At 31.5% G+C, this 25,069-nt stretch overlaps 1 protein-coding gene across 3 annotated transcripts in view; it reads right to left on the bottom strand.

Moving 5' to 3' along the window:
- The window catches only part of shaker (potassium voltage-gated channel protein Shaker), an 88,130-nt gene that overhangs the window by 31,124 nt on the left and 31,937 nt on the right, over positions 1–25,069 (bottom strand). Inside the window, exons 1-2 of one of the 3 annotated variants that reach the window (XM_018545105.1) lie at positions 18,614–18,772; positions 16,488–16,577 (exon numbers count right to left, since the gene is read on the bottom strand). The exons of the other annotated variants lie outside the window; for them this stretch is intronic. Coding sequence (XP_018400607.1) covers positions 16,488–16,513 — 26 coding nt within the window. The 5' untranslated portion in view covers positions 16,514–16,577; positions 18,614–18,772. Of the gene's footprint in view, positions 1–16,487; positions 16,578–18,613; positions 18,773–25,069 lie in introns of those variants that run through there. 3 annotated transcript variants of the gene reach the window in all.

The raw sequence follows: 25,069 nt of genomic DNA, 5'->3' as shown, positions 1-25,069 counted from the left end.
CTTGTTAATAATATCACATGAACGTTCTATATCATGAATATGGTATCTGCCGCGGACAGCAAACATTTGTATTGCGTGTATTTATAATTATTTCTAAAAATAAATTAGAAAAAGAATATATTTAAAATACATTGTATATGCATGTATTAGTTTTTAATATCTCACTTTGACCATAATGAAACTTTTTTGTATTTAATTAAAAAAAATATTGTTTATTAAAATGAGCACTATATAAAACAATTTCTAGAATTAAGAATTAATTCTACAAATAATTAATATCCTCATTTAGTGCTAAATGCAATGTGGTTTTATTCAATAGCATGTGACAAACGTAAAAACATTAGAATCAAAGAATCAAGTTTAATAAATGGAATTTATACCTATATAAGCTTTATCTTTTATATCATTGTTTTCTCTAATTTCTGTGAAATTAAAGACACAAGAGATTATTACACAAAGTTATTTATTACATGTTTTGCTTTGTAGAAAAATTATTTTTTCGTATTCTTTTAATTTCAAGATGACATTTTTCAAAATTTTGTAAACAAAAATATATATTTTAGAATAATAAGTGATATTAGAAAAACAAAAGACTCTCGATGTTTGTTTTTTTAATATTAAAATTATAGTTCATATATGATTTTTCAACGCTACGTTCTTTTTCTTTGATATCAAGATACATTCAAAAATTTCACATTTTAATTCTGCATTTGATCGATCGATAGTTTGATACAAAGATCTCTGATAATAAATAAGAAAGGATGATAATAATATGTGTATAAACAAAACTCGCAACTCTGCGAACTTTTTCCACCTCGCCATTAAGGGTGACTTTATTCACTGTTTTACTACGAGATGGCGACAACTACTGGTCAATTTTCGTTGCTCTTATCGACTTTACTATACCAAGTCGCCCTATGTCACGCGTTATGTAGGCAAACTGTAAAGTTGTTTCGATAACATGCTAAAAAAAGTTGACCGATCATCGAAGATCGATTCCCTCACTTGATAAAAACCAAATCTATAAAAATATACTGCAAACTTTTTAAAAAAATATATTAAATCCACATAACATTTTTCAAAGAAAAAGCCAAAACTATAGTTGTCTAACAAACTTTACGAATATTAAAAATAATTTACAGATTTCAATTTCTTCGCAGTTATTCTTTTATTTTAATGAACACTTATTTTATTTTAGCAAATTCTAATGTTAAATAAAAATAAATATTAAAATCAGACGAAATCAGACGTTAGCGAAATCGGGCGCTGATGTCCGCGATTTCCGGCGAATTTGCCGAGCAAACTTCAACCGGATATTACTAGGAAGTTGAAGCGTACTGTGTAAATATGAGTCTGACGAGTGTACAAACAAGCGAGTGTTATTTTTTCGAAACGCGTAGAACTAAAGAGGAAGGTAAGATCAAATATATTCCGCTTTTTAGTTATAATTGGAGACTTAAAAATCAAAATACAATATATGTAAATTTATTTTATAAAACAATCGAATATGTTAAAATTTATATTTTATACAGTTGGATAAGATTTTATTGAAAATAAAACTAACAAATTCGTTTTTGTTGAGTTCAACTAGTATACATAGGACTAATACCAGTTTCCCTAATACATTTGAAAAAGTTGGATACATTAATAAAAAAAAATACAATCATATATTTTCTATCAAACTTTACATAATGCAAAAACAATTTCCCTCGTTTAGTTAAAAATTATTTTATTGAAAAATAATTTTACATATTGTGTGTGTGTTTAGTAGTCCGATACGTAGTCCGATCTTATTGAAAATATTTTTCGTAATATCGCCATAAATGTAAAATTGCGTGAAACAAACTTATAAGTGATATAATTATTCAAAGTGTTTCCTACAAACAGTGAGTTAGAATTTTAAATGATAGCTTTCAATATTAAAAAAGATGTTTTATTTTTGTAATGCTCTTTATACACGAACATGCATTCGGAGGTAATACAGTTATACGTGATGTTGTTACAGAACAAGAGGTGGGAATAGACAAGCAGGAATAGAAAACGAGGGTGTATGCAGACATGGAGAATACGTCGCGAATAACTGTGATCCTCAACACGGATCGATGTATATTTCAATCACACGGGAGAAAACTATGAATTGTGTGTGTTTACTCTACGAACAGTATCTATAAAACATTCCAAACAAGTAACGTACAAATAATACCATTTTTCTAAAAAAAAAAAAAAAAAAAATGGAACTTTCATCACGATTGAAAAGTTAAAAATTCAAAGAGAATAAAAAATAATTTGGAAAATTCATTATTTGAAAAGTACGCCGCTTAAGTTATTTAATCAAACGTGCTCCATGATTTTTTAACGATATAATTTCGTCTTATCTAAAATTAACACTTCCTTTTATTTTCCTCCGAAACAAATAATTACCGCAAATTGAAATATTGTTACGCTGCTTGAAATATAACAGCGAGGCAATTTGTATTTCCCGAATGACATGTTCACCAGGGCAGCACGTGCATTTGGCAGTCTAGACATTTATTTTTTTAATCGACCTCGATTATTTCTTCACGACCTTTCTCTTCACGTTTTTCCCAACCGCATGTGTGAAGCGTAATCTTGAGAGACAGAAAGCAGAGGCAATTTTGAAAATTTCTAGACCACGTATTCAGCGTTAACTTTACCGATTATTATTCGTTTTGTCAGAATAGCCTCATCTTTGTCTATTCTATGGTACCCCCGCAGGGATAAGGTACCAAAAGAAAAAGAAAGTAGGTGTTTGCACGAAATATTTTTGTCAATATTGATAATATTGAAAATTCAACAAACAAGTTAGAAATAAAATAAAAAATCATAAATTTTCGCAGATAACAAAATTCAGATTCATATTTAATAATAACTGTATCAGATTGGAAACAAAAGTACTTAAAATTACGAATAACGTCAATAAATCACAAACATTATTTTATAATAGAATATAATGCAAATATTCGCGATTTTAACGTATAACATTGTGTAACTTATACTACCGCAACGATTCCACGCTTATGTCTTGCATGTGTCCGAAGGCCGCTCAATTTGATATCGGAAATCGATTATCTAACCGATGGGACAATTGCTGTAATCTCGTGTGCGTAGAGATATTAATCCGTTATTTTCTTCCTTCCTCCTTTGCCTTTCTATTGCCGGAATATGATTAAGATTTATTCTTTATTATGGATATTATATAATACATTGTTACAAATATACATAAATACGAGATTGGGTTAAGCTACATTGAATTGATACGAATACTGCTTTTCGGTCAAGTGTTATTTTATTCCTATATTCATATAGAGAGTTAAGAACTGTTCCACTTATCCTCAAGAAATTATGTCTGTATAAATAGAACACCCACTACTTCCGCTACATTTGTGTTTACTATTCGCGTCGTGTGTCGATTTAATTATCGCCAAGAATCCAAACTCACTGCAGTACGATAAATCCTCTTCTTTTTCCGAAAACAAGAAACATGACCTTTATAATTTGGTACTTTGGTAATATTTTGGCAATATTACTTTAAGAATTCTGTTAGAAACATATTTTCTCTCACGTCTATAGACAACAATAATTTCGATTTTTTATTGTTTAAAATGTCAACTAAAATATTAATAAACTATTGCCTTCATGTTTCTTAAATGTTATCTTGTTTCTTTAAATATTATCTCGACAAATATTAACATGATGAAATTTCAAGTATTATATAAATGCAGATAATAGTCATAATAGATGTGCACATTGACTCCTCTGTCTGTCAATATGACTTCTCTTATACTGTTTTCCGAGTTTTCCTGCATTAAAGTACAGAGCAAGAACTGTGCGCGAGATATGAGTTTCATATATTTATAACAGCGGCTATATTTGTTGCGGTCTTTAAGGTAAAGCGCGCAAATGACGTCCGCACGGTGCAACAACGGCAGAAGTTTTCTTCCCGACGCGAGATGAATTCTTAAACGCGGTACCCACCGTCCTACGTTGACGTAGTCGAGGTGAGGGTGCGCCAAAGGGGTGCCTATATTTATAGATCCTCGTTCGGGTACGCCCGTACGAGTTAACCCTTACAATCCCCATGAGCCTCTACTTATTGAAAGAAAAAAATCTCCACTTCTCTCATCCACACTACTCGAAGTATGCCTGAATTTTTTTTAATTCTTAATGGACCCATTTTTTAATAATAGAATCATGTCTCCTATAAATAATCAGCGAAATTCACTTTGAATTGGTAGATATAAAAATATTTATATAAGAAAAAACTAAGTATTATATAAATTTGATTGATATACAGCGCTTCCCTTTGTAATTACTGTCGTGCCTTTTCTAAAACTCACATTTGGTCACGTTGTCGATGATCGGAGTATCTGATGTGTCGCTCTTCTGAAATGCCATAAATGCCAGCTACCGCGGCCATATCTTAGTCTCCACGAGCGTTGGCAATCTAGAGAACCTTATCAGGTTCATAATCTTCCTGTTGGACGCCGTTATGAGCGCCGATTTCCTTCCAGCATCATCGTGCATTGAACGCCTCGATTGTACAAATATCTTTATTTTCAGGACGGATATATAAACGAGCTGACATGACAAACGATATACGTACTTCCATAAAAGATGAGTCCAAATTCCACCTAATTTAAATTCGAAACTCAGATTCGCATTAATGCATCGAGCAAACTTTTAATATAAGAATTCTCAAATCAAATGTCAACCTGTTATTACTTATTTATCTTTGAGAGTATCCACCAGCAATTTTCTTAAACAGATTTCTTTGTTTTGTTGATTAATCTAGGAATTTAAAAAATTCGAAAAGTCCAAAAGTGTGCACAACAAAATCAAAACTACATTCTTACTTGTACGTTTGTTAATTTATTCGAACGTATAGTGTAGTGACACGTTGGCAACATTACGTCGATCTACACTTGTCGAGACCGCTTTATTTTTTAAACTTTATTGCTAACATCATTTTAATATACAATACTATACAAATATAATTAAAAATTTCTACCCAAGTTTTTATTCTACTTTGGGCTACAATCAGCGGAAACAAAGTAAAGAGCATGCAACAAAAATTGAAATAAGGAAATATTCTTAAACATTTCATTGTCACTAAATAGAATGGACAATAAACAGGATAATAATAAATAAAAAAGAGATACGAGAGAAAATATCAATAACTGTTAATTTTTCTTTACAAAATAAATTATAGACTTACTGTAAACTAAAATTTCAACTCGAAATTTTAGTTTACAATGTTACAGATCGGGCACTATGAGAAACAGTCAAAACTAGTCGATTTTTCCATCGCCAGCTAGGTATTCCATTTCGTCAAAAACAATCGCGAGTACGTAATGTCAATATGAAAACGACAGAAAACCGAACGCAAATGGATGTTCACAATTCGGATGTACTATTCAGTATACGATTTTACGATGCTACTTGCTTCTTTTTGTAGCAACAACGTGAATTTCTATCGATCGGTCACAAAAGCGCGCTATCCTCGATACGATAAAACAATTTTGCCATATCGTCTAAAAGCATCATAATTTTTTCATTGTCCAGATGAAATATCTTCATTCATATAGGAATGACTAAAACGTTTTCATGCGATTTGAAAATGGATAAAATAATCCATATACATTCAAATTTGTAAATCGATAAATTTACTATCCCTTATTCGATTAATTTAACGTATTAAGAGAATTAAACAAAAGTAAATTAAATAAATTATAATTATATAACTAAATAAACAAAATATTACGCTCAGAATGCGTCAGCGAAAAATCGATTATCGATGCGTTAATGAGAGTCGGTTGCTGGACACTTACGATTAAATCAACTTTGATCGCAGGTACAACGGCACGTAAGTTATGCCATTGTGCGTCCATATACACGTGGTTCGATCGGCCGTGACACATTTTCATCGCTAGCGCGCGCTCGCGGAAATTGTAGAGTCGCGATGCCGATGTTGCGACTGATTGACGGCGAAATTGCAATCGGTTACCTCCAGCGGAGCAAACAGCAAGAAAGCAAGCTTCTTTAGCTGTCCTTTAACTTGAGAAAAATATTGTACGTTCATTTATAGAACGTTCCACAACACGCACTTTAACATACGTTCCATCCAAACTTCAACTTTGATAACCCACGCTTTCTTAACAAAAATATCAGTAGATATCGGTAGCTTACGTTAATTACGAGAGGATAAAAATGAAGGATTATGCACTATTAAAAAAATTGTCTCAAGAAGATTGAATGAGCAAATGCGTAGGCCACATTGCCATGTTTATCGTTGGCATCAAATTAGCGCATATAAAGCGCTCGAGTACAAGATGCAATTAGCTGATTCACATCACTGAATTGCAAAGTGCACTACATACGAATAAAAGCGTCGAACGAAGAAGCATTCTTGTTAATCGTAACATGCTCTGAAGAATCCGAATGTGCTCTATAAACAAACGGCAAACACCGAAGAGAAGGCAGTTTTCGCTTTGAAAGAAAATTCTACATGATGTTCCATAAATCGATACACGTAAATCGAAACTATCAATAACATCAAAATATATTTTAGGCAAAAGTTGAACGGTTGAATTTTGAGAAGAATTTAATCCGATGTCAATATTTCTTTTTGTGGAAAATGTGGAGAAGATAATTTTATTTTTTAAGTGAAATCGTTCACCTTGTGTGAATATATTTTCAATCAATTCTTATAGAAAATATTCTGTACACACATGACAAAAAATATGCATTGTTAATTATACAGTATAGAGAAGAAGTCATTTTATTAAGTATATTTATTATGTACAATTTTTTGATCTTTCAATATACAGAAAAAGAGGTTCATTATTTTTAATGCAAAAATTATAAAATATTTTGTACAGAAAAGGAAAGTATATTCGACTCCATATATCCTCTGTAGAAAGACGAATATGATGAGAATTCAGTAAAGCGAATTAACCGTATTGCACTATCATTCTCCAACAAGGTATGCGACGCTGCGCTAATGCATATGCAACAATGAGACAAACAATGCGCATATTACAATCTCTTTACGCACGTTCGAGCTAATTTGCGATGTGAATAACAATCGCTTTCTTTTATTTTCCGATCTGATGAACTGAAACTGCTATTATGTCGTCGTTGTAATTTATACGTCAATCAATGATGGGTTTTGTTATCGACCGTGAATTCTGGCCGCTGAAAGTTAATAAATAATTAACGGCGCAGAAGTTTTGCCTTTGCAAGCCGGTGACTGTAAGCTATAAATATATAGGATTTTTCGTTAAAAAAAAAAAATAATAAACTTGTTTTAATACAAAGGCATATTAGAGATCAAACGCTGGGGATCGCGCAAAATTACGGATCCGATGTAATACAAGATATCAGCGTTACGGTCAACAAGTTATAGGACTTTATTCTTATTACATATCAAGCATGTCCGTTTACAGAACCGTATCCGATAACGAAAACGTAAGGCCGTCCAAATTTAAGAACTGTAGATCGCGTGACCGCGCGATACCATTTATCAGCCGATCTCGTATTAAATCTCGCATTAAATCGCATTCATTCTGCGGATCGTGTTTTGCCGTCACCGTTTTAATTAGCGCGCAAAACGCTTATTAACTGGTCAGTCGACAATGCTATCGAATATCGCAATGAAAGCCATCTGAGCGATAACGTCCTCGTTTCACGATAAATGTTGTACGAGAGGTAGCTATATACTTATAAAAATATTGTAAGCAAGGTAAATATATTCTTTATTCTATTGATAATTATTTCTGATTTATGATTTAAATCTTGCATTAAAATTGCTGGCGGATGCCAGAGTCTTGTGATTTTGGATTATTAATTTAATCTAACTGTTGATATTCCAAGATCTTTATTGTCGTAACTGCGTGTTGTCCGTTTTCAATTTTCGACCAGTAAGCCAAAATCTTTACCAATTGACAATCACAATCGCCGAGGCCAGAACGATGCACGATGCACACTTTCAAAACAATCCACTTGTACGAATGTTTCATTCGATTTATTTGTATTATGCACCATTGAAGAGCAATTTCATGAGATCTTTCTATCAAATGCACCCCTAATTACGATTGTCGAACGAATTCAACATTCTTTTTTTATACCCTGTTTATACACTTATGTACTTAGACACTTACTTAGAAAAATCTGTGCGCGATTATTTCATTTTGTATAGATTAATCCATTTTCTGAACTATTTATTTTTTCTGACGTGTACATCGCGATATTGTGTAAAGCAATTACTGCAGATTAATTTCGAATGATGGAATATCTTTTGCTCTTTGTGTCTTGCGTTCATAATATTTTTATCGCTTTTTTACTTTGCTTTTGTTCTATTCACTTAAATTCACCATAAATACCATAATTAATTTGTGAATTGGACAATATATCAATTGCATTCGAAACTGTTACAGACGAGACGAACATGAATGAAATTAGGGAGAAAATGGATTAATCGTACAACGAGTGAACCATCCCTTCTCACAAACGCACGCCCGATAACTATCGCGACGATACTCGTAAAGGGTGGCAAGAAGATAACCGGCCGGCAGCGTGGCTGCCTTATAGTTTGCTGAAAGCGCGTGCCACGCCATCCTTCTAAGTCCACTCTGGTGGCTTCCACTACCGCGACACAATCGCCCTCCCCACTAACGATCTCCATCCCCGTATCCCGAACGCCATTTCTACCCTTTAGGAGCGACCCACAGGGCGCCTCTTGAGTCGTTAGCTCGATATTCTTTCCGCACTTGTGCACCAAAGGCAATCAAGTACGTACACCAGTTTTCCGCGGAAATTCAAAGAAAAGGAAAAAGGCAAGAGCAAACACAAAAAGCAGGACGTTTGTATCGCCGATCAATCGGAAGCGACAACACAATGTAAATTTCAAATTCGGCAAGTAAATCACTTATAAATTGGTTTAGTTGTACATGTTAAACCCCCTTGAAAATATGAAGTAGATTCTGGAATAATTCGGTCTTTTTTTTGTAATTATCGCTTCAATATAAAACTAAATATATGACTAACTAAGTTAAACTAGTATAAAACTAATGTCAAATTAGTATGAAAGTGATTTGACGAACGTTCTTCATTGTTTATTATTATTATTATTATTGCCATAACTGGGCCATTTTAGAGGCCAACTATCATTGTTGCAAGTAGTGTCAGAAAAATTAATAGATCCAACTTGCAAATAACGCGCATAAGAAGTAGCAGTATCAAATTGCCGCAACGTACGCCGGTACGCGGAGCAATACAGGCTTTCAGTAGATGTTATTGATACAAATAAATTTAGTACGGCATGTATTTCCATCGTCTATTAATATCGGCCAATATCGATATAGTCCGACTATAACTTCACCGAGGTCTGGTTCGTACAAACTTAATGCGTGCTATACATTAAGTCTGATAAGAACGGAATTTCAAGCGTATTTTTCTTCCAACGATTATCCTTTTCTATGTTTTCTCTTAATTACTTTAAAATATTAAGTTTCACGTGAAAATAAATAAGCGAGAATTACATATAAATCATTACGTGAGTAAGATAGCATAAAAAATTTTACATTGTAAAGCACGAGGAATTGTGAATTATGATTCGATAAAGTAAATATTCGCAGAAATAAAGGTTAAAATTGTCTTTCGCAGTTCATAGAAAGTAGACGCGTTTATTATAGATTTTATAATCTCGAAACTCTCGTCATTCACCCCATTAAACACTTACTGATAACTAATAATAGTTTAATATAAAATCCAAGGGCAAATAAGTACACCTATACGTGGGCGAACTACGGTCAAAGGTCAGCCTCTGCTTCCGAATGACATATATGCAATCTTTGTGTGTGTGTGTGAGATCGCTTAATAAAAAAAAATGAATCTTCCTCAATTCTTTCTGTTCTTATTTTGTTTCTTTATCGACATAAATTGCTATTATGCTTACGCGTATGCGTATTGTCTTTGTCTCAAAAATATGATTCACGTGCTAACGTGTCGCACACACCTAATTGATCGTATATAACCAATTGTCCGAGTCGTATTGGATATTACCGTCTAACCAAATATGGAATTGGGCCACTATGAGATGCGACACGCATCGAATAGCGTCCTTATTGATCAACAACATAAGCGATGACGTAAATTCGGCCACGGAACCAAGCGAGAGCTATCTGTCGTGTGGGTGTGCTAGTCGTCATTGACTCGAAGAATAAACGCGGAAATGCGGATGCCAGGCGCGTTTGCGAGTTCGCGCATGAGACCGTTTAGCAGGAAACAACGGCGTTAATTAGACTTTCGGAATAAGTTGATGCTATGCAAGCATCGCCCACTTGTACTCGATGGATACGCGAATATCTTGTGTTCTATATGTATACGGATTACCGAAAAATACTATCTATAATTAAACTGGTCAAGTGTATTATTAATTCGAATTCTCTCCGCGGATTAGTGTATGTTATCACGTTATATAATAGCAATATTTCCATGTCATATTTTATACACAAAGAAAGTATGGTACATTGTATGCTCAAAATTAATTTAAATTTTAAATTACGTTCATTCTTGAATGAATGCGTTCTTGAATGAATATATAACGATGCATACAAACGTAAATTCGATTTCACGCTTAAGTAGTTATATTTATGCATAGTTAAACGATGCTCGTCGCGTCTCTCTGTATGCTCAAAGGATAAACGAGCAAATCTCAAATGCCAAGACGTGGAATAAATGTGCACTTAAATTTGCTTTCACGGCTAGATGGATGATATTGCTTTCGAGAAGACTGTTACGAATCTGTAGATTAACAAAGATAATCGGGATATCCATTTCTTAATATCTGCCATCGATGTTTTTACTTTCAGAGAAGCCCAATCAGCAAAATATAAAATTTTAGTTAATAAAAATTATAGTATTGATACGTTTATGTTAAATAAAATCGGGAGAAAATTTTTACACAAACAGATCTTGTATCCAACAAGTAGCAACATAAGTTCGACTTCATGAATGGTTACCTCAGTAAGTAGATACACAGATGCAGACAGAGCAAATACGTTTGTATGGATAGCCGATATAGATACCTTTGTGAGAAGATAAACTATGTTTATAGAATGGCGGACAAGGTAGATATGTATATACAGGTAGGTAAACTATAGATAGTTTCACAGTCGCGCGCGAATGAACGAGTGATGAAAATATTAAAAAAGACTTCTATTACATGACAAATACACAGGAATTATATTAACAAGTTGTACAGGAATTTATATTTATGTTGTTAAAGAACAAATATTTGAGAAAATATTCTTTTGCTATAATTAGAGATTTTACATTATACATTAGGAGCTGCGCACAATGGAAGAAGTGTTAGAAAAAGGAATAAGTATTAAGATTTCAACGTATTAGAAACTGATTATACCGAGATACACGATTATTGTTAGGCATTAAAATCTTAACATTTATTTTTATTCCTAATGCTTCCTCCATTGTGCGCAGAATCTTTATTAAAGCTTTAATATATATATTATATTCAATGTGTATCTTTTCCCGCCAAGAGATATGTCGCACCATCCATCCGGGCGAAGGTCAGGATTTTCTTCGCAGAATTGTCGATAATGCAGTTACCATGCAGCAGTATACGTAGGATCGTTTATCGATTTCGGCACCCAGTGACCTATTTTCTAATCGAGCTCGAGGGAACTTTCGTAAGGATACGAATCTAACGCCGTTTTTTAAAAGAACGACCGTTAGAGTGCTTCAAAAAAATGATGCCTTATCGAGAACGTTCCACTTGACGCTCGCAACGTTCATGAAATCATTTGATCCTTGTTGTTTAGTAAATGTTAAACAAGGATAAGTAATGCTCTAAAACGTTACGAGTGACAAATAGAACGCACCCTTTGGTGTACTTCTGGATGACAAGTCACAGTATAAACAACATTCATCCATGATTATTTCTTACTAATTAGTATACATTCTGGCCATTCTAAAAATAATATACAGAATATACAAAAACAAAACAAACGGAAAATACTTAAGCGATTTTTTTTTTTTTAGGAATTATTTATTTTATCTTATACGCTGATAAATCAGACAATTGGAAATTTATTTTCCCAAGTTTCCCAAATATCTTCTTACGTATGTATACATTCTTTCTCACAGATACACATACACACAAAAAAATCACGTATTTTTAAAAAATTTAATTGTCCTTAAAATTTGTTTCGTACCCTTACGCGCACAAAAAACAAATTACATTATAAACCTTCCTTAGAATCAGTTTATAGGTTTTTCTATTTTTTTCTATTATTCAAAATATTGGGAGTACAAATTAGTTCGGTCCGTTTTTTGTGTTCAAAAATGCATTTATTTCAAAACAAAATTAATGAACAGATTAATTAAAGTATTGTCCATCGCTGGCTACTACTTTTTCCCATCTCTCAGGCAATTTTCGAGTTCCATCTCGAAAAAGTGACTCGTCTTTGGAGGCGATCATCTTTTGGAAAACTAATAGTAAAGATATTTAAGATTGCAGGTAAATTAATTTCTATGTATATGTGTATTTATATTAAATAAACATTATATAATATTGTAAATTATTTAGTATTCAATATAAAAGGTAATTGCACAAAAACTAAAAAACTTTATTGAAATAGTTCGAATTATTCTCACTACATTAGAGTAAGTGCATGCTCACTTAAATAAATTTACGATTAGTTGTCCTCAATGGTAATAGTTGATTTTAAAAGTCCTTCAGTTTGTCGAGGATCTCAAGTAAGAAACCAAAAAAGGCCAGATACCACGGAAATATTAAATCGATTGTTATAAACGATCAATCAAACCTATTGATCGAGGTTATTGTCTCCAAAAATATATGATGTGCGCACATTTTGTATACGTCTGTGTGTTTCAAAAATTGTATCCTGCATTTAAGTTCATAGTTCTGTTGAAGTTGGTATCTTCATACATTTTAACGTTCTACTTACACTAATATGATCGTCGTACAATCAATTTATTGTATTAGAAAGGGATAGAACAGTGATTAATCAATACAATTATCAATTGAATGATAAACATGAAAATTCAACATAACTAAAAATTCATAATATTAATTATATTATAAAATATACACTATAAAGAGATTAATATAAAACTTTAAAAGCAACATGTGTGTATGAACAGCAAGCTTTGATTAATTGATTCATAATTATATTGTAAGTTATTACTGCGCCAAATTGTTTTTGACGAAAAATGAAGTCTCGAGCAAAGAGATGTAATTTAATTACAAACCACATTTATTTTAGAGAAAGTTTAATTAACACGATGCGCGAGCAAAGTTATAATAATCCTTAAAACTTCGGCAGATCCGTCATTATGATAATTAGAATGGCCCACTTCGGAAAACGACACGTGGGTGGTTCGAGTGTGGACTTTCGCACGATTTACGCATTGCTACAGAATGACATATAAATTGAATTTTATTAAGTATTGCGTTCGATTATCCATATTATAAAAATGTCATTTTGATCAATTTTTTTCGAATGAGTTTTGAAATACGCACTTATCATTGAAAATCTTATACCATATAATGTATCTTTATGTTATTCTGACAAAAAGACATGCGATTTCAACTGCTGACATATTTATATATCTATAATTATGTATAATAAAAATAAAATTTAAGTTCCTTCCTTAATAATTAAAGATTTAGTACTGAATAATATCTCTAAGAGTTAAGATTAATTAGTCGAGGTATTTATTTTATTAATTAAATTTGCATCTGAGAATATTATATAATTAAAAAATGCACTTTTGTAAATCGAATAATGAAACATAATAATACTTTCTAAAATTTTCTTATGATGATTTTTATTAGATTTTTTTATGACGAATAAAATAAAATTGTGATAGATGAGACAGCCAAAACAAATGCCTCGATTGATGCGTGCACATATAACACGTGGCAGACAGCTGGTTAGCAACACCGGATAAATATGTCATGTAAACACATATAAGTGAAGGAAAACATATGAAATCTGCATTTGAATGCACCTGGCTACCATTATCGACACAGATATGGCTGAGGCAGTAGAAATAAAATAGGAAAGCACAAGTACTAATGAATTTCTCATATTTGATCCAAAAATATCCATTTAATTTATTATTAATTTAACTGATGGGATCAAACGACAAATGCAATATTAGAAATTGCTCTGACAGATATTCGAAATTAGTAAATATTGTATTATTTCATAAATGCTACAGGTGTCTAAAAGATTTATTTTAAGAGAACAAAAACAATGTGTATTCTTCATATATTTTTATTTAAAACATTATATGTTTTATTAATACTTGTAATGTAAGATAGCAACTTTCATTTTTTTTCTTTTATTCTATTTTAATTCATTCCAATCCTTAACTGTCCGCTATCTAACACGGATGTTAACTCTTCCGTCAGCAATAATGTATGGTCTTCTAGAGACAGAAAGCAATTTTTTTTATTGTACCGGATTAATAAAAAAAATTTTTTTTAATTCTGATAAACTTGTCAAAACTTTAACGAGCTTTTATTATGGAAATCGAATATTTTATTTATTTTTTACAGATTTAAATTTATCTAGTGTAGGATTTACAATCAAAATACCGATAGTGTCTAATAGTCCTTAAAAACCCTATAAGTTACATGAGGGGAGGATTAATTACTTTAATCTCAAACATTAGCGTGTCACAACACTGATCCTTAGTCGCGCTTTTATTTAAAACATACTAAGCGTGAATATGCATGATAAATAATCTTGTCTAATCGTAAACAATTAACTTCAGTTGAATTATCTAGAAATGTAACGCTGTCTGTCTATAACAATACGTATCGAGATAATAATAATCTAAAGTAATAGAATATTTAGTCGGATTATTAATTCAAATTATTAATTCATTTTTAAATTGGAAACTTAATATATATTTCAAGATATTATTCAATTTAAAACACTAGAAATAACAATTTAATAATAAGGCTCTACAGGTATAAAACAAATTCGACAGTTAAAGGGCAATGAGCCAATTTAGTAAAACAAAAATTTTAATTCGAAAAACAAAATAAATACTACATAAATATAATATCCAGACGTTTCAACACTTATCGGGTCATTTTCAATGTTACATTAAAATTACAAAATGTTCGTAAGAATACATAATTTTTCAAATATCTTCATATGTTAAATGTTGTGTCAATAGTTAGAAACTCATGTCAGTCGTTAAAAATTATTTAACAGTGAAACAATATAATCTTGTTTTAAACAATATAAATCTTGTTTTAAACAATAAAAGTTGAACATTTATTAAGCAATAGCGCCAGCGAATAATCATCCACATATTGGTAACAGACAAAATGGAACGACTTTGCAACTAAATACTTGGAACTAATGTTCTCTACCATGTCTCCTAGAATATGAATTTAGAAAGTAATTCTACAAAGATAGAAAAATGTTTTAATTTAATTTAAAAATATTGTAATTAAAATTCTAATATTATAATATCAAAATATAAGATTCTGAAATAGATCAAAAATATTAAAATATACGTTTTCATTTGAAAATTGCAATTTAAAAAATTTGTTAAATTCTAAGAATTAAATTATAAGAAAAATTTATAGACTTTTTTAAAATCAATTATAATTCTTTTTTTATACAATACTGCTTAATTTTTGCTGAACTATTTAATGGTTAATGCTTTGGTCTTCGTTTTTAGTGAAATACAAGATAAATTAATACAACGGAAAAATTGCATGACGTCAAGTGATAACTGGAAAATCGTTTATCATGTGGACTTTTTACGCCTTGCATCATATACAATATTGTAGGCAGGGCGGATCCCAGGAGTGTTGCCCCACCCGTCGACACACTCTCTTAAAAACACGTTTCAAAATCGCATTATCAAAAGCAGAAGATTGCAACATCAAACAATGAAATTATTTAAATAGTTATTGGTCACACAAACGCTGAAACATTAAAGCTTTGACAAAGCTCGCAAGTTTCTTGAAACAGTGACATAAAGAAATAAGATCTTTATAACGTATCATAAATAAAATTTTGCAAGGATTAAACGGTTTCTAAATCAATGATCTATATAGCTTCTATAATTTTTTTATTTTCTTCTAAACATCCTACATGAACCAATTTATAGAGAGAGTACACATACAAAATTAAATCTTTTAAGTCAAATATAATTTCTTTTTGGAGTAAACAGCCATGTTTAACATTAAATGCGCACTGAAAAAGGGCCCAAAAGAGAATCAATGGGCAGGAAGATGAATATTACGGGGAAAGGAAATAATAACAGGAAAATCAAGCTACCAATACGTATAATACATACGTTTCTTCGGTCGTGTATGTCTGTTATGTGTATGTGTGTGTTGTGTAGCCGCATGTATAGCTGTATGTGTCGGGATTCTATGATGGACTCACCCGCCAGCAACCAGGATCATCTGCATGTTGCATGGAGGCGGCCTCTTTGTTGTTTTTTCGCAGAGGGGTCAATCCGGAGCGGTGGGTCCTCTAGTTTGGCATGCGGTGACAGAATAGAGCTATAGAGTAGGTAACTAGAGAGATAACAGGAGGAAGAGAAGGTCACTGCGCCTTGCTCGAAGTTCGAAGCCATACATTGATTCGACAAGTATTGCCTTCTTATTTATCGAAATATTTTCTCTTTCATGATATTATATCCATGACAATTGAATTCAGTATAACAAACTTTTTTAATTTAAATATATTTCTAAACAATTGCATATAATAGTGTAAGTAAAACAGATATTAATTTAATTTTAGTACTAACCAACCAATATTAATTTATAATTGCTTCGAACAAGGTCAAAAGAAGGAAACGATAGAATAATAAGAAGAAAATTTAAAAGTAGTTTCTAAAACGAACTAGCACAATAAAAGACGAAGAGAAAGAATAGAAGTTAGATAAAAGGTCAAATAGTAAGAAAAGTAATAAGAGGAATTAATAGAGAGAAGTATACATATGTATAAACAGAATAATTCGGAATTATACTATCGCAAGTTTTGGTGACATGTTTAATCTAATTGAAAAAAAATAGCTAATTAAAAGAAATTAATTAAAATTGTATTTTACTCAAATAGACAATAAATTTTATAAATCTCTATACAAAGTATTCTATATTAGATATTTATAATTAATAAATACTATTTTTTATATACAGAATATTTCAAGGAAAGAAAGGTTGGAAAGATGATATTTAAAATTAAAAAGTTTTGGTAAGCAAAGTTTCACAGCACAAATAAAGAGAAGTTTCTTTTATAATTAATTTACACAACAGAGTTTTTGCATGGTTAAACTGATTTCGTATTGCCCATTTTTTAGTAGAGAATATTTAAGATATGTGTATATATTTAAGAAATACATAATTTAATTAATAATTAAATATTTAAAATAGAACATTTTGAATATATAATATATTCCTATAAATAAGTTTATAAAAAAATAAAAACTTTTTTCACAATTTTTTAATTCTCATTATTGTTTCAAATATGGTATTCTAACACGTTCTACCAAAATTTTCTGTCTGAAAAGTATCACCCAATTTTTCTGTCTATCGAATAGTCTATAACAGGATTTTAATGTTATAATTATAAAAATTTTTTTAAATACATTTAAAAAGCAAAGTTTTCTATTTTGTGGAATGATGCTTTATATTAAAAAAATATATTTAAAAAATACTATTTTAAATTATATTGGCAAAACCGATCGTAAATAATTGTTTTTCTCGATGTAATTACAAAAAAACAATGTGTATAATATTATTTATGTTGTTAGAACTTTAAAATTAAATATTTTATTTATATAACTAATGTGATTAAAAACAGAGACTGATAAAAAATGATACAATTATACATAGAAAGGATTTTCATAAAAAGTTAAAAAATAAGAAAGAAGAGGAAAGAAAAAGAAGGAAGAAAGAAAGTGAAAAAACGAAAGAGGGAAAATGGAAGAAAAAGAGTGAAGGTGGAGAGGGGAAAAGGCTTTTAGTATTGTGCATAATCTAACAACAGTAAACATTTCCCAAAGAACTAAAGATTACTTAATTATTTTGAAATAATTTGCTTTAGAACATACGTTTACGAAAGCTCTTCCGACTAAAATAACTTTTAGAATATCGTTATCTTATATATACTTCCTTCCTGTTTCAGAACACCCTATATACAGCACGTTCTAGAGCTATCGCATTTCCTTTAAACCATGGAGATTCTAAGATTATTTCAAAATGACTTTTTCTTAGCAAGAACTTGGAAAGACATATAATTACAACCTGAGAAATTCTAATTGTAAAGTAATATAATTAAACGCTGTAGTTTATATTTCGAGTAAACCAAATTTAACACACGCTAAAAAAGAATTTCATTAAAAATTCAGGAAATACTGTGCATCAATGTACAGGAAATTCCAAAATAAATCTTAGCTAGGAATAAGTCAGCATCCGAGAATCTTTGTTTAATAGAAAATATAATAGTCTTGGGATATTCTGCATATACATAGAACTAGATATAGATAGAGAAGGAGAGAAAAGTACAGTGGCTAACTGGCGATGGCCCAGCAGATCGCCGTGATGGCTTGCGCTATTGTACCTTCCCGCATGTTGCGTCTAACCACCACCGAGGCCCGTGTGTCATCCACACACACCCGTCGCAGGACCTTTAACGCATCCACTTATTAACAGTATCGTTCACTATCACGATGCACTATCACACATTTGTCAATGACGACAATTAGATTGGCAACAATGCTACTGAAGTATTCCATTGTATCACCACGGGAAACGTCGCGAGAAGGGAAATCCGCGTTCCGAAATGCGCTCGACAACGCAATAATCATGCACGGGACAAAGCACAGATTATTCACCGTTACTCCGAATGACTCGTATAACAGTAATCAGTTGAAGATATTTTTGTGTAACCGTTATTCAAAAATTTAATCAATTTAATATGATAACCTTCGTGTTTTTTTTGCGGTGCTCGAGGATGGAGAATCTGGGACACAGAATGGATCAGAAAGAGGAAACAGAAATAAAACACTTATCTTCAATTAAATCGTACGCAATTATCACGTAATGCCGAAAACTTTTTCTAGGACACATTCAGACGAGTCCACCGCGAAATGCGAATCTTCGAAGTGGTTTGATTTCATTTAAGTCCCATTTGAATTCTTTTGAGTATATTTTAATCTGTAAATATCAAATTAGGGTCTTTTGAATTTTCCATACAATTAAGAAAAAAAAGTAATTACACCGAACTGTTGATTCATGTATTTTTTATCAGTCAGAAAAAAGTTCTTTTAGAAAAACGAACAAGTATTAAAAAATGTTATGCACACCATTATTCGTCAGTGATCTTACAAAATCGTTTGATTTTGTCAGACGTGTTCATCTTTGACGTTTCACGTTTCTTTGTTATTCTCATCAAATATCATGTTGAATTCTGAATCACATTGGAACGAACTCAAAGACAGGAAAAATGATAAAGAAAGAAGAGGAAACATTTTAAACGAGAATACCTACAACGAGCTACAAAATCAAACAAAAATAGGAAGTTTTTTACAATGTTTTAAGTTCATTATCCAAAAGGAATATTATTAATTTCTGTACCGCCACTTTTAATTTCTCTGACGATTTCGATTTTTAAATATAAAAAAATCTATCGGTCAATTGAAAATAATTAAAAATGGAATACTTCGAAGTACAAGAAGAACAAAATAGTAAAGTCTTTTTTGAAGCCGTCAGATAATCCAACATATTTGTTTAATCACTAGTTTGATTACTGTTTTATATGAAGGCGATTTGGATCTTTAAATGTAAAGTTTTTGATTACGAGGATTAATAAATGTTCACAGGACGTGATCACTGAATCGTTCAATGTCGAACTCATATTTAATTGTGAATATTAAAAGGTAATAAAGTAATACAAGGGTTGAAACATTTATAATTTATCTCGTTAAATAAACATAAAAATTTTTGTGTATACTTTAATAACTTGTATTAGCTCTGAAAATCTTTTCTGTTGTATCGATATATTTATTTGTATTTCAATTTAATTATTCATAATAAAGTAAACATATGCTCAATTAAATTAATTAAGAAGAGACTTCAAACATATAATATAATAATAAAATAAGAAAAAAAATCCCATCGATTAAAAAAATTCTTAAATATCAGAAATTAATTACCTACATCCAATTGTTTTCAACACGATGTTTCATACGACAAACTTGACATGTACATTATCATATTTGAAAACGAACGACAATGGAAACGTGATTATCGTGCCCGCCAACCAAGGCGGGTCCATCAGTCCATTCGCATCATGTGCATAAGTCTGTCTAAATCACGTTTATCATTCTATTAGTAGATTCATGAATTTCCGATTTACATAAACCGGGATTTGAGAATGGGACAGGGATGAAAACTGATGACAAGGACAGCCGAAAATAAAATTGAATCACAAGATCGAAACACCAATAATGGCACACGATATGTTATTCTCAGTTACGGCCGGGTCCACCTCGACAACCACGTTGCTGCAACTGCCTTGCGTAACCTTGTCGATCACTAGCAAACGGAGAGTGCGTGCCGCCTAAAGGAGCACCGGGTAGAAGAGGAGTTTGAGCTAGTAAAAAGAGAGGGGAGTGTGAGCGATCACTGTCACAGATCACACTACCCGAGTCTCCGCGGAGTAGACTGGTCCGCGAAGAGAACACGTTTCGAGCCGTAGCGAGCCCGGTGGGTTTCTGAATCACCGAGTAGTGCGTGTCAGGACGCCAGTAGCGGCCGGGTAAGTGGTGGCGGGAGGAACGGAAAAAACGAGAGGGCGAAAGAAAGAGAAAGGGAGACGAAAGATGGGTGGGAGAGAGAGAGAGAGAGAGAGAGAGAGAGACGCGACGACACGCGTTTAGGCGGCAACTTTGAGAGCTCCGACGTAACACTCCCGTCTCGAATCGCACGGGCAGACCGTGCGTGATGTCCACGAATGGTCCACGTAGGGTGAGAGATCGGGTGCGACCCCCGGTGGGACGTCGGGGCGGCAAAGGTACAGTGGAAGGCGCCGGTCGAGGAACACCGCCAGGAACCGCCGCGGCGTTCTGCGGAGGCGCCACCGTGACTGCGAAACCTCCGTCCCCTCGCGCTTCTACCCTCTCAGGAGTTGGAAGTTGGTTGCGCGGTGCACCCCTATTCATGTACGCGTGCATGCGCACGCGTGTGTTGCATCTCGCATACACGTAACATACTCTGACCGTGATCGCGAAGTACGCTTGTGTTTGTATGTGTATGTACGCGGATGGATATGTATTTGTACGGAAGAGAGAAGTAGGTGAAATCCACCTTCTCTCTACCTCTACCTACCTACCTACCCCATACCCCACCCCATCCACAGCCGTTCGTGCTGCTGCTCGTGCGTGGGCTTTCGCGGCCATCGAAGTCGATATCCACCCCCGCCCCGACCAGTGGCTCGCGTATTATCCTCAAATGTTTCTCGGACAGTCATTTTGGGGATTCTCAAGTGTGTCCCAACTCCCCTTTCCTCAATAGCTCAATCCTCCTCTTTCATTGATGTAATTCGCAATTGTCATGATTCTTGCCATCTGCCTGTTTCTGCGAAGATATTCGTTCTTTTATTGTGTTGTTAAAGACAATATAAATTATACGGATTTATTCATCATTGAAGATACTAACAAATTTAGCAGGATTGATTACGCATTTTTAATAAAAAGAAAAAATAGTCTTCAGAATTATGTACATATAAAAGACTATATAATAAATTTCAACTATTTCATTCTCTCTCTTCGCGCACTAAACATAAATATTTTATATCATATGTAACAATAATATACATATAACATATATTCGATATTCTGACTATATATCTATATATATTGTATATAAAGAAAGTAAAAAATTGAATAATTTGACTTTCACACTAACAAGTGTGAAATATTTTTGTTTATGAAAAATATATACAATTTTAACATTAAAGTTGGAATCTAAACGAAATAAAAATTTAAATGAGAATTAATTTAATAGAACTAGAGAACACGATTCTGTATAAATAAAATTTAAACTCATTGACTTGCGAAAGCTTTCGAAGTTTATTCATTGTTGCAACGTTGACGACTTCCTTATAGTATTCGTAAATCGTAATTAAATTAACCGAACGAGAATACTGTTGCAAAGAAAATATTGTTCAGTGGTACAATTCAACACGCAGAACAAGCTTATGAAATAGATTCTAATTACAGAAAACGAAATAAAAACAATTTTTAGTTAAAATGGCTTCTAATGGCTACTGTAATTTTAATACATGTGATTTTCGACCAAACATTCGCAATCCCCATCCTATTTCCAAGCAAAAAATTCTCCAAAAAGAGCTTTCAAAGTTCCCTTCTGAAGTTTACAGAGTAAAAGTAAATATGACATAAAGCAAAAACCTGTTTAACCATTAAATCTCTCCTTAAATCTGTTTAGACACAGAATTTCAAAACATTTTTATTTAAATGATAACCTTTAACTTATTAAAAATGTCTAAAGTTCTCCGAAGAGAGATTAATTAAGAAACAAATTTTATCGACAAGTTATTTTAAACGACAAATTGTTATAAATACTTATTAGCTATCTAGGCCTCCCTAATTTTAAGCACCAACGCCTCGCCGCAGGATATTTCTACTCGACCTAGAATAATCGAAGCAATTCCCAACGTATCTTAGGAAATACCGTACCATCGAACCTGATCGAATGATATAGATTTACAGAGTAATTACAATAATATTTCATCACAAATATATTTTTACATTTGGTCATTATGTAGGTTCTGTACTGATATTTTGCTTCTCATATGTCATATATCTTTCGCATTAATGTTATATTTAAATAAATAATTAAATATAGTATAAATCATGTGTATTTCAGTTAGGAAAAGTTAAAAATTTTTAATTTAAACTGTAGAAGAAAAAACAAATTTTTTATTTCTTTTATGCTGAAAAAATTCTTCAGTAGTTTTCAATAAAGAATAAACGTGAAAATGTTATGTATGTACGCCATCCAGCGGACAACTTCAGAAGCTAAATAATCACGTTGCAAGCTTCGCAAACTCTACGGTAATTTTAAAGTTTGCAACAATCTTTTGTATCACCGGAGTTGAAACTACATTATCAACTCGATGATGCAAAAAATGTTAAAATAAAAATTTGAACAAATCTCACACACACACAATCGAATAAAATATATAAAAATCGTTATAATATTTAAATATTTAATTTATTATCAAATCCTGTTTGTAATTGCAAGTACAACTATTTTTTAAATTATTTTTAATAGAGAAAGAGAGAGAGAGAGAGAGAGAGAGAGAGAGAGAAGTTTCTATTTAATAAATAAAATCTAATAAATTATAATAAAATAATGATATTTAGATATTTATCAAAAAGTATATTACTTCTATAAAAATTAACATTAATTTATAATTTTAACTATCACTAACTTCTAATTAAATTCGACGCACGCATATTTGCAGCATATGTAACACACTATGATACAAATATCCTAAATAATATTATTAATAAAGTACATATTGGACTATCTTGTCTCTAAAACTTAATTAATGAATACTAATTGTAAATTGAACAATTAATTTGATATAAACAGATATTTTTCAAGTATATATTATGTGAAATTGCATACTTGCTACAACATATTTTATTTACTTTAAAAACAAAAAATCTATTTTTAAAATAAATTTATTCTTTCGTGTTTTTTTTAAATTAATACTTAATGTATGATATTAAATGACTAATTTCATGTAAAATTATTCAATTTTTATACAGATTTAAATGTCAAAAATATACATAAAAATATTATAATAAATAAAGATCATTAATTTATGCTTATGCACTTTCGTGTTTTAATGTAAATATTTTACCGATCCGCGGAAAGATTCACAGTGGTTCTTTCAATATGTCAAGAACTGATTGATTGTGACTCGCGACAATGTGCCAATCATTCTAATTTAAAACCAGAAAAACTGTCATAATTACAGTTACATCATTAGTATCAATTGATCAATATGACGAGTAAAAATAGGAAGATATTCCACGATTATCAAATTCAATCAATCCATATCATTTGTAACACAATTGAAAAATTCAGCAAAAAACAAACTTCTCCATCTTAAAAAATCTCAAGAAAATTCTACAAAAAATCTTAGCAAATCTAAAAAATCGATTATAAATTATAAACCTTATATATAAATATTAAATCTTTCCATAACAAACGAATTATTTAGACTGTATAATGTGAATACATATAGCAAGTATGTGAAGATTAAAGCTTATAACGAGAACTGGATCTTATTTACATATATATACTACAAATGTGTATAGTCATTTGAAGCACACCGATTTTTTGAACTTAAAAACGCAACTGTTGTAGTAATATCACAATTTAAATTGACAAGCAATTTAATAATACTAAATCTTTCACAATTATTGATGAATCAAACTTAATTGTTGCAAGTTAATCATAGGGTTATTTCCAATGACATATAATACTCAATAATTCAAAGTTCCTTATACGTAGATGTATCATTGAGTATGATTAATTCATACTATTAATGAATTTGTATGTACTCTCTACAATCGTATTTTTCCTCAGTTTTACATCAGGGAGTAGGTGACGAAGAAGAAATTCCAAATACGTAATGATCATTTCAAACGCTCCAAAAAACAGAATTGAATGAAGGATTATACAGGTGTGATGATTCTATTCGTGCCATCTATAAATAGTTGAATAAATTGAATTTGTTATATAAACTTCATTTACAATGTCTCTAAGTCCAAGCGCAAAAATATGTACGAATTCTTTGTTACAATTGTAAGCAAAATTTTAATTTTGTTATTTTAAATAAAATCATACAAAGATATCTTGGGATTTATTAAATTTTATGTTATTATTCAAGTTGCTAATTAATACTCTATAAATTTTTATATA

Source organism: Cyphomyrmex costatus, unplaced genomic scaffold (genome assembly GCF_001594065.2).
Source record: "Cyphomyrmex costatus isolate MS0001 unplaced genomic scaffold, Ccosl1.0 scaffold474, whole genome shotgun sequence".
Taxonomy (NCBI): Eukaryota; Metazoa; Arthropoda; class Insecta; order Hymenoptera; family Formicidae; genus Cyphomyrmex; species Cyphomyrmex costatus.
The sequence above is the reverse complement of the archived record's forward strand: the minus strand, read 5'-3'. Positions and strand labels throughout refer to the sequence as shown.